The 12,257-nt window shown below is 43.3% G+C and overlaps 1 protein-coding gene across 5 annotated transcripts in view; it reads left to right on the top strand.

Moving 5' to 3' along the window:
- Window positions 1–12,257, top strand: part of LOC126194848 (testis-expressed protein 2) — a 407,145-nt gene that overhangs the window by 210,570 nt on the left and 184,318 nt on the right. For all 5 annotated transcript variants that reach the window (XM_049933193.1, XM_049933191.1, XM_049933190.1 and 2 more), the window contains exon 7: window positions 2,923–3,082. In XM_049933193.1, coding sequence (XP_049789150.1) covers window positions 2,923–3,082 — 160 coding nt within the window. The remainder of the gene's footprint in view (window positions 1–2,922; window positions 3,083–12,257) is intronic.

Below are 12,257 nucleotides of genomic sequence, written 5' to 3'. Positions count from 1 at the left end.
TGAAATTAATCCCCAGAACCAATATCTCGCCAGTACCAATGCCAATAACAGACAAAAATTGTTAAGATCGTTGATTCCCAGAGTGGGGAACTCCGAAACTGCAGCTAGCAATAAAAATGTTTCTGAGTACAAACTTAAATATCCTACAAATGTTACATTAAATTTCCTAAAAAAAAAAAAAGATTCTATTCATTTTTTCTGCAAGAGTAATAGTTTCTGCATTGCAGAGGGTGGAAAAATCACAGTTTATTAAAAACAGAGATAAAATAACTGTGAACTGTTAATTGAAGTAGGTTAAGAACCAATATTAAATGTGTGTACCATCTCTTAAGTGCAATAAAGCTGTATTAAGGAATGTCGTGTTCTGGGGAGATAACAGGATGGAGGGGGCAGGGGTTAAGGGTAGAACAACAATAAAAGATGGGTCGCTGGAGTGTGCTCATGTACTCTCCTGCATTATGGGTCTGCAAAATGAAAAGTGAGCAGGTGATTCCCTACTGTATCTATCCCACTATGTAACAAGGTGCAATTACTGTGTGTTTCACAGAGTTATACGAAGTGTCTGCAGCATGCCTTGTGAATCACTGGCAACACAGTGTGCAGACATGCCCAAGGGGTGAGGGTTGTTTTCCACAAACTGCGTATGAAATACACATAGGAGTTACTAATAATACTAATGCAAGAAACCCACATGGATGGAATCTACGTAAATCTCGTCACACTTTGGGAGGGGAGATTGATTCTTAGTTGTCCTGTTTGGCAGCTGTAGCATTCTTCTGGGAAAGGCAACTTTCCCCACCATGAATGCTGCTTGCTTTCCATTATTCTGATGGGCTATACTTCCCCAGCTTTTTCTGTGCAGTTATCTTGTGTGAGAAGACAAAATAACTTTACTGAGCTTGTGTTTATATAGTGTTAAATTAGTACTTATTTGCACTTGTTATGTGAGCTGTTACGTAAAAAATTTCAACAGCTGGAGCTGTCAGCAGATTACCACACTGAAGGACCTGTCCCAAGTGTAATGTACTGTCAATATGCATTTTACAATATTGATTTATTGTCACCAGTATCACTGAGAGGACTTCTTTTTACCGTGTGAGAGGTATCAAATGCATAACCCCAGCCTCAGCTCTCCCAGCATATGAAGAAACCCAGAGGCTTAAATTGTCTCCCTCTGCAAGTGAAGTAGGTCAGTAGGTCTTATGAAACAGCAAATGTTTCAGTGTGGATGTGAGGCAATTGGCTTCACTGAGTGCAGCCCATTATACAAGTGCCAGCAATTCCGAATAGAAAAGTTATCACAATGGTGACATAAGTGCAGTAATGTTCTGGTCATTCAGTAATTCACTACTAAATAACTACTACAGAACTACACAGCTTTACAACAAGCTTTCAGTGAGAGATAACAGCTAATGCCATACTTACCAATCCAATCCAATCCAATCCAATCCCTTTCCCATCAACACTGCGTAGTTCACTGACAACATAACAAGTACAGACTGAGCACTTCTGAGCCATTGTTTATAAGAATGAATGTTACATAAGTGCTCACTTACCAATGCAAATAAATAATAATTTAATAACTGAAAATAACTCCATTATGTAAGCACAAGCTCAATGAAGTTATTTTGTCTACTTACATATGAGAATTGGACAGGAAATGCTGGGAGGGTATAGTCTGTCCCTAAATTGAATAGTAAGCTGCACTCATGGTGGAGGAAGTCACTTTTCCCAGAAGAATGCTACAGCTTCTGTACAGGATGACTAAGAATCGATTTCCCATCAATTAGTGTACAACAATGTGCAGTGTTAGGTAGAATCTGCCCGTACTTCTCTTGCATTAGTATTACTACCAACTCATAGTTGTAGTCAACTCATATTTGTATTCAATGTCATGTTAACTCACACTGTGGGGGAAAGAAAAGGACCCACACCTACTTGCAGTGTCTACACATTGCTTTGCTAGTGACTCATAATGTGAGATGCTGAAGGAACATCCTTTGTGAAACATCCTGTAGTGGCTTTCAGTGATGTAGTGGGGTAGAGAGAGTAGGGAACCACCTGCTTTCTCTTCAGTTTGCAGACCTGTGAAGGAGGGACATGCATGACCATAATCTGATGAACTATGTTCCCTTGTACTCCTACTATCCACTTCTGCCCCCTCCACCCTGTTCCACAATTTATCCCTTAATACGATTCTACTGCACTTAAACGTGGTACTAACATGTAATAGTTTTGCTCTTAACCCACTTCATTTAACATTAAAGATTACTTTTATAACATTAAAGCACTATTTTTAATAACCTACAGTTTTTCCATCTCCTTCAGTACAGAAACTATTAGTCCCGTATAAAACTGAGTAGGATAATTTTTGTAGGAAGTTGGGGATAATCTAATTTCATGTAGGAAAACATTTTGGTAGAAGCCACAGTTTTTTGGGTCATTCAAGAAAAATGTAAAGTGACCTTTAAAGGTCATCCTCTGCTTGCACATCCCACACCACTGTTCTCATACCCCATCAGTTCAGACTTTTAGTACGGACTATTTGTTACCTTCATTTCTACCGATAGAAACCCCTGGGGAAAGTAGCAAAAGGTTGTAGATGACAGCAAATACATCTACAAGTTGATGACAGGGACTTTTATTATGAAAGTAGGGCAAAGACTGAGGAATGAATCTTCAGTAGGAAACTTCAGATATGATACCAGAAATGATAGGGATTGCACATTATTAGAATTGGTTTGGAACAACAATATGATTGTACTTCACACATTTTCCAGAAGAAAACAAATACCTCTTTGTTTGCTGCATTTTTGGTAAGATTGGGACCCATACTCTTTAATATTTCAATAAGGCAGGCCTTGCATCAGTTTTTAGCTATTCTCACTTTTTTGTGACATAATCTTTCATCATGCATAACAGAAGCAGTGGCAGAGTCTGATAAAGTCTCAGCAACAGAGGAAGATGAAGAACTGAGTGGTGAACTTAGTGATGATGACACATTTTGTCATATTGAAAAGTCTACTATCGACCACAATTGTCTCTACTTGTTTGCACGAACTGACCGAGAGAAAGAAGAATGGTAAGTGTAATTAAAGATATTTCATACTTTCTTGATTATTGTTTTGTTGATTACTTGATTGTGCTAGTACTAATAGGTTTTTAACTGGTTTCATAACTTTCATGAACAATACCACAACAACTCAGGTATGTGACAATGTATAACCTGTTTACTTGTGAGGACTGAAGATGGTGCTCCTGTACTAATCTCCTTAAAAGCTCTATGTGGATTGTGGTCAATCTAGCACCTCTAATTCTTTTGAGAGACAAAGGCAGATAGTATGACTTAATCAAGGGTCAAAGTGCATTACATGATGTAAGATCTTATTCATTGGCCTTAACATTCAAAATTATTGCACTTTGTAGCTAGCCCCTGAAAATCCTGAAAGGGAACATTAGGTCTGTACATGAGACATGTCCTGATAGCTCATTTGGAAGTTTTTTGTCTACAAAAGGCAGAGATCTAAATTCATTTCCTGCTTCAGCACACCATTGTAATCTATGATGAACAACCACCACCACCACCACCACAATCCATTTGATGTCAATTGCTGGATAAAGATCCTTAACATTTCCATGTAGTGCAGTCTTCAGTGCTGCTCCTACATGTTTTCTGCAGCTGTTAACCTGCCTTCCATTAGGTAATTGTGTCAGTCTTTTCTTTTCTCTTGAAATCCAGCAAAGAACCTCCATAATTTGTCTACCTTGTGCTCACCTTCTTATGTGTCCCATCCATCTCCATTGAAATTTTGTCATTGTCATAGTTACATCTTTACTCCATATGTTCCCTGATCTACTTGTTTGGTTTCGTGTGTATTCTACGAACCATGCTTTTTCAATGGTTTTCACATTAATAGTCAGTGTCTCAGTGCCATAAGTCAAAAGTGGTAGTACACGTCTTATTGTAAACTTTTCGTTTCAGATACATTAGAAACTTCATTTTGAAATCTGTATTTAGTTTTCCAAACACACTCTCAATCACTTGTATCCTCCCGTTTATTTATTTTTCTCTCCATCCTGTGGTTTAGCTCCACTACTCTAAATAGAAAAACTCATTGACTCACAGCCAACAGATGAAGTAACATATTTCTAAGGATCCCATTGGTAATTAATCAGTTATGTACAATACAATTAGCGTACTGTGTTTAAATTTCTCCATTTCACATATGCACATCATCTAATAGAACTGAAGCTATTTTAGTCAACCCATCTTGTAATGTGTTGCGATGAACTGTTCCCATAGAATTTCAAGATTTTCTATGAGTGTTGCACATTTGTACCCATTTTTATCTTAAGATTTAAAAAAAAAAAAAAAAAAAGATTCTTTTCATATCCTGCATGTCATTTGCCATTGCCTGTTTCATAATTTTTTTTAGATTGTAGATTTGTCTGCTACATGTCAGTATGAAAGTGGGACATCATAAATTGAGTATGAATTAGTAGAAAATCAAACATTGAATGCAGTATGTATCTGAAGAAAGATCACTACCAACAAACTAGAGGACATTCTGAACAGTGGACAGGTTTGTTCAGTTTTTTTCTTTGTGCCCATCTTATGCTCAACATCTCCTATTTTATGAGAAGCGATCTATCCCAATATTTGTAGTATATGTGTAAATTAACATTTTGCTTTCTGTGTGATGGAAGAATAGCTTGTCTTTGACATAATCGTGTAGATCCCAGTGGCTATAGCTATTCATTACTAGTGTAGCATTACCCATTTGTGGTAACTGTTAAAAATTAAGCATGAGATAACTTCGTTGCTAATGCCTGTAAAACTGTATCAAGTTTATTTATTATTTTTTAAAATCAGTTCATTACATATTCTTGTTTTGAGGTCTCCTACCAACAGAAAGCCCTGAGGATTCTGATACAGGAGTGGGAAAAATTCCTTCATTGGGAATAAAAAAGAAAACATCACTGTAAGTTTTTCCAAAATTATATATGGACATATACATGATGACATATGATAATAGAACATTTTTGTTTGTGGAATATTAGTCACCTCAGCCATTTCAGTGAAGTGATGTGTATGTGCCAATGGGGTGGTGTGTATGTGCCAATTACCGCAGTATGATCGATCACCACGAAGACATGGCAGACAGGAGCTATTGTGTTTGGACATGTCAATAACAATATTGTGAATGAAGGTGCCCAACTTGTAGTGTTTCAACACAGACTGTCCAATCTGTTGAGAAGGAATGGTGTAGCACTCACAGCCATGTAGCACACGGTAAGAACACGTGACACAAAACTATTCTTAACTGACAGGGACTGGGGACGAGTGTCACACCTTGCCCTTGACTAAGTTTCAAACTCCACTTGAACTGCAACTGTCAATGAGAGCAGATCCATCTCAACCTGTTTCCAAATCAATATCCCGAAGGAAACTGCATGCAATGACATTTGGCATCAGATGTCTCACAAAAGCCCATTTCTCAGAGCAGCATCACATCTCTAGTGGACCAAACAGTATAGAAACTGGGCCTTAGCTTACTGGAGGCATTCTTTGTGGACCAATGGATCACTATTTTGCCTATTTACAAATGATGCAATGTGTCTAGTGCACCAGTGGCATAATGAGGCATTTAACCTGCACTATGTGGGTGTGTAATTCACGCTGTAGTCTTACGATTTTTCTTTGTCACACAATTTGTGAATCTTGAGATGGAAGAGTTAGAGAAGCAGTGCATCAGTATTAAATTTTGCATGAAGCTCAAGAAAACCTGTACAGAGAAATACCAAATGGTGCAGGAAGCCTACAGTGATGAGTGCTAAAGCCATACTCGGAGTTACAAATGGTTCACACAGTTCAAAAATGGCCAGGGAGATGTTAACTGACCCTCATTCAGGATGCCCTTTGACGTCTACCGACGACACTCATGTTGTCAGGAACATCAATGAAATTGTGCATTCCAATTGAAGAATGAGTGTGCAAAAGATTGCAGAAGAATGTAACATTTCAGTTGGATTGTGTTGTGAAATCCTGACCAAGCATCTTGGAATGCATCGTGTTACCAGCAAGTTCATCCTGCAGCTCATGAGTCACAATCTGTGAAGAACTTTTGGATCGCACAAATGAGAATGAAGTATCCTGTAACAGAATCATAAGTGGTGATGAGACATGGGTACATGGTTATGATGTTGAGACCAAGGTTCAGTCTTCACAATCGGTCAGGAAAGGTTCTCCAAGACCAAAACTGTTATAACCTTTAATCACTAATAAATTGCATGAACATACAAACGTAGAAACAATATTGGGTTACATGCTACCAACTCCGTATCTGTCACTCAACTGCTGTGCCGTGACATGCGGCCGGCGCCGTTCATAGCCAGGTGGCGCTCCCGCGCTCAGCCGAGCTGCGGAGCGCCTCTATCACCGTGTTCGCGTACTGACGTAGAGGCACTTTGAAATATCGTGGCACTGTCACAACACTTTTCCCCCCTTGAAAAAAAAAAAACACTCACTTCCTTGGAGTCACGGACAGTGCGGAGACATCCATGGCCTCTTGGGAGGTCTCGAGAAGATCCCGCGGAGAAACACTGGAGTATGGTCGAAAATGTCCAGGACGGAAGCTGGTGCGTGGAACGTGCCTCCTGGACGAGATGATGGGTGAAAACTCCGGAGCAGCATCCATAGGTGTCGTGGACCTGGGGGTGTGCTCCAGCGAGATGGGTCCCGGAGAAGGCGGCGTCGCGACTGGGGCCGGTTCCAGCGTACTCTGAAGTGGTAGCGATGTCGGCTGCAGCAACACGCACGGAAGATCGGCAGTAGCGACAGGACTGGCTTCTCGGGCTGGTGGAGGCGAAAGAAGGGGCGGTGGCACCGGCGTGGCCACCACTCGTGGGCGCATCTGGTCGTAATGGCGAACAACCATGCCGTCGTCCGTACGTATTTCACAAAGCCGGTGGCCGCGACGAGCCTTGACCACCCCTGGAATCCATTTAGGGCGAGATCCATACCCTCGTGCCCACACGTCGGCGCCCACCGAGTATTTTCCCACACTAGGGGACACAGTACAAGGCCTGACAGGGTGAAGCAGGTGCAGTAGAGTGCGCGGTTGGCGGCCATGCAAGAGTTCAGCAGGGCTGCGATCACCCAGATGCGTGAAGCAATAAGAACTCAGAAATTGCAACAGAGCGTCATCTGTGGAGAAATCACTAAGGAATTTTTTCATCTGGCTTTTGAAAGTGCGTACAAGGCGCTCGACCTCCCCATTCGATTGCAGATGGAAGAGCGGTGCTGTAACATGATGAATCCCTTGTCCAGTACAAAAATCACAGAAGGCCTGCGAAGAGAACTGAGGGCCATTGTCTGTGACAATCGTGGATGGAAGACCTTCTAGCGCAAAGATTTTGGACAAAGCCAGCGTCGTCACCGCAGTGGTGGGCGACGGACATCGAACAACAAATGGAAACTTCGAGAAGGCGTCAATCAACAGTAGCCAATAAGTGCCGAGGAAGGGGCCGGCAAAGTCAGCGTGCACCCGTTCCCATGGCTGCGCCGGATCAGGCCACGGAGAGGGCATTGTACGGGGTGCAGCCAGTTGTTGAGCACACTGACCACACGCAGTGACCATGTGGGCGATGTCCGAATCAATACCGGGCCAATAAACATGCCTGTGGGCCAGGGACTTAGTCCGAGAAATCCCCCAATGGCTTTCATGCAATAGTTTGAGAACATCTTTGCGAAGAGAGGCTGGCACCACGACCCATGGAGATGCGCCATCCGTGGCCAGAAGAACAACACCCTCACGAACAGACAGACGAAGGCGCAAGGCATGGTAGTTGCGAAGGGGATCCGATGCCTGGCCCTTGATCCTGTCCGGCCAACCCCGTTGAACAAAACCGATCACCTTACGCAGAACCGGGTCCCGTGCAGTAGCCGACGCGACCTGTGAACCTGTAAGCGGAAAACCCTCGACCGCACGACGTTCTTCCTCATCAATGTGGAAACAGAGTAGTTCATCTCGATCGAAAACCGGGTCGGGGCCCATCGGCAAACGCGACAACGCGTCAGCTTTGGCGTGCTGGGCCGTGGGGCGATAGTGAATCTCATAGTGAAAACGAGACAAGTATAAGGCCCAACGTTGCAGGCGGTGAGCTGCCTTATCCGGAAGCGACGCCGAGGGGCTGAACAGAGAGACCAGCGGCTTGTGGTCGGTGATGAGGTGAAACTTAGAACCATACAAAAAAACGCTGAACTTTTTTAGAGCATAAATTATAGTGAGCGCCTCCTTTTCGATTTGAGAGTAACGCCGTTGGGCATCGTTGAGGGTCTTGGAAGCGTAGGCGATGGGTCGTTCCGACCCATCCTCATACCGATGGGCGAGAACAGCCCCTAGGCCATACTGTGACGCGTCAGTCGCCAGAACCAAGTGCTGACCCGGACGGAATGTGGCAAGACAAGGCGCCGACTGCAAATGAGCCTTCAGGCGGACAAAAGTCAGCTCACACTCGTTGGACCAACAGAAACGAACGTTTTTGCGTAACAGCTGATGCAGAGGATGAGCCACCGCCGCCGCGGATGGAATGAATTTGTGATAATAAGCAATCTTGCCTAGAAACGCCTGAAGTTCTTTGACCATAGACGGCCGGGGTAGAGCGGTAATGGCCGCAGCATGCTGTCGTAGAGGACGTTTACCCTCGCGGGACAAGTGGAAACCAAGATACACAATGGAGGGTTGGAAGAACTGTGACTTGTCCAGATTGCACTTCAACCCAGCCGAACGCAGAACCCGAAACAGTGAACGCAAATTGCGAAGGTGCTCCTCAGTGGAGGCCCCCGTGACAACAATGTCATCCAGGTAGTTGATGCAGCCGGGAACGGAAGCCGTGAGCTGTTCCAAAAACTGCTGAAAAATGGCCGGCGCGCTAGCTACGCTAAATGGTAACCACTGGTACTGATACAACCCACAAGGAGTGTTGATGACGAGAAATTCCTTGGAAGACGCATCCAACGGCAACTGATGGTACGCCTCCGATAAGTCAAGTTTGGAAAAGAACTGGCCCCTAGCGAGCTTGATAAATAACTCCTCAGGACGGGGAAGAGGATAAGTGTCAATGAGGCTCTGAGCGTTGACAGTGACTTTAAAATCACCACACAATCGCAGACTCCCGTTTGGTTTAGAAACCACCACGATTGGCGATGCCCATTCGCTGGAGGTAACAGGAAGGAGAATCCCCGAAGCTGTTAACCTGTCTATCTCAGCCTTGACAGGTGCACGCAACGCCATCGTAATAGGGCGTGCCCGGAAAAACTTAGGGCGAGCCGTAGGTTTAAGAGTAATGTGGGCTTCAAAATCCTTGGCACAACCCAGACCGCAGAGAACACGGACGAGAATTCAGAACACAATCCATCCAGCTGTTGATACGGAATATCCTCAGATATGAGGTGCACATCATCATCAATGGAGAACCCGAACAACTGGAAAGCATCATAACCGAACAGGTTTTCAGTGCCCGCATGATCCACCACATAAAACGTGAGGGGCCTAACAACAGACTTGTAGGCAGTGGAAGCATCAAACTGGCCAACAATAGGAATCTTCTGCTTATTATAAGTTCGCAGATTTCGCGTAACTGGAGACAAGGGAGGGGAGCCCAATTCCAAATACATGCGAGAATTAATGAGAGTCACTGCAGAGCCAGTGTCCACTTGCACGCGAAAGTCTTTATCCAGAACACGAACAGTAACAAACAACTTATTTGTTTGAGAAAGCACACAGTTAACATCCATGTCCGATGCCTCGTCCTCGTCGACAGGAACTTTAGGGGACTGACACACAGAAGCAATGTGGCATTTTTTCCTACATGAATTACACGTGGCCCAACGTTTTGGACACGCGGCCCTGTCATGCTGTACGAAACAACGTGGACAAGAAGGAAGTGTGGAACGAGCCTGCTTCTGTGGTTGCTGTTTTCGCTGCGAGCGTGGCGGCCCAACGCGACGTTGTTGACGCGAGTGAACCGCCGCGACATCGTCGTTCCCCTGTGAAACAGGCAAATTGTCCGTGTCGAAAGTGGTCTGTACAGCACCTACATCACACCACGCGTCTATTTGCGCACCAGCAGCGTGAGACACTTCAAAAGATTTAGCGATGCCTAGCACTTCCGACAACGACGGGTTTGGCAGTTGTAAGGCACGTTGCCGAACTTCTTTATCAGGAGCAAGCCGTAGAATAGCGTCCCTAACCAGTGAATCAGCATAAGACTCATGATGAGTGTCCGTGACAAACTGACATTTCCTACTCAGACCGTGTAGTTCCGCCGCCCAAGCCCGTTAAGATTGATGGGGCTGTTTACGACACCGGTAGAACGCCACGCGGGCGGCAACGACGTGGGTGTTTTTTCGGTAATAGTTAGACAATAAGTCACACATTTCTTGGAAGGACAGAGAGGCAGGTTCCCGCAGAGGGGCTAACTGAGATAGCAGCTGATAGATCCGTGGGGAAATCCAAGATAGAAATAACGACTTACACATAGGAGCGTCGACAACGCCGAAAGCCAAGAAGTGTTGCCGCAAATGCTTCTCATAATCCTCACAGTCTTCAGCGGCCTTGTCGTAAGGAGGGAACGGAGGCGGAGAAGAGGAAGACAGACGATGAGTAAGCGACATCGACAACGCTTGAATAGCAGCCGTCAGCTGTGTTTGTTGTTCCATGAGCGCTTACAGAAGCTGTTCCATGTCTGCCCCGACACGAACACACAATTCCACAACGCAGGAAAAAAAATATCCGACCTTGTCGCCAAAAAGTGTTATAACGTTTAATCACTAATAAATTGCGTGGATATACAAACGTAGAAACAATATCGGGTTACATGCTACCAACTCCGTATCTGTCACTCAACTGCCGTGCCGTGACATGCGGCCGGCGCCATTCATAGCCAGGTGGCGCTCCCCCGCTCAGCCGAGCTGCGGAGCGCCTCTATCGCCGTGTTCGCGTACTGACGTAGCGGCCCTTTTAAATCTCATGGCACTGTCACAACAAAAACAAACTCAGGTCAGGTCAAATGTCAAAGCCATTCTGATAGTTTTCTTTGACTTTGAAGGATTAGTTCATCATGAATATGTGCCACAGGGACAAATTGTTAATCGATGGTACTATCGGGACATGTTGCGATGCCTGTGAGAAAATGTGAGAAGGAAGTGGCCTGAAATGTGGCGAGACAATTCATGGCTCTTGCAACATGATAACGCACCCACACATGCATCTGTGATGGTGCATGACTATTGAGAGAGAGAGAGAGAGAGAGAAAAAAAAAAAAAAAACCCCGGATTCGCTGTGCTGCCTCTTCCTCCATACCCTCCAGATCTGGCCCCTGCAGACACGTTTTTTTTTTTTTTTTTTTTTTTTTTTTTTTTTTTTTTTTTTTTTTTTTCCCAAAGTTGAAAACTGCTTTGAAAAAGCGGAGATTTGCAATGATAAATGAGATAAAAGAAAATTCACAGATGTTGCTTTGTGCAATCCAGCAAGAGGTGTACCAAGACTGCTTCCAGAAGTGGAAATGGCAATGGGAGCAGTGTATCAATTGTGGAGGGGAGTATTTTGAAGAATATCATTCACAATAATTAAAAGGTAAATGTAGAAAAATTTTGTGAACAGTGTTCCGGAATTTTTGAACTAACCTTATATCTCAACTTTAACAAGTTACTCGAAGTAATGATGTTGTAAGCATGTTTTATAATTGACTGCAATCTCATTAAGCATTCTAAAGTAATTAATTTTGCATTTCTGGTTATTCAATTTTGCATTGAAAGTGCCGGACACATTGACATGTTCCAAGCTAAATAGAAGCCTTGTGAGTATGCTGACATTTATTTTACCATAAGTGGAATTTTCTATTCCTTGTGCTTTCTAAGATCTGATGATGGTTGCATAGTCAATTGAAATTAGTCATCACTTTTTAATGTTTTATAATGTACACGATCTAGAAATTATAAAAAATTTAAAAAAATAATTTGTAGAAATCAGATTTGTTTGTTATATTAAATATGTTTAATGCCTTCCTAATTTAGCTGTTTCTTAATCTGTGTACTCTGATACAGCCTTTCATAGTCCTAAAATATCTCACTTCAGTGTTTCTCATACTGTGACTTTTGTTATAAGATGCAACACATATATTTTTTTAACATCTTACTATTTCAACCATAATTTTATATTTTGTGTCACTTAGTTCATGTACTTATGTTCCTT

This window comes from Schistocerca nitens, chromosome 7 (assembly GCF_023898315.1).
Source record: "Schistocerca nitens isolate TAMUIC-IGC-003100 chromosome 7, iqSchNite1.1, whole genome shotgun sequence".
Classification (NCBI taxonomy): domain Eukaryota; kingdom Metazoa; phylum Arthropoda; class Insecta; order Orthoptera; family Acrididae; genus Schistocerca; species Schistocerca nitens.
Note: the sequence above shows the minus strand (reverse complement) of the source record. Positions and strands in the feature narration are given on the sequence as shown.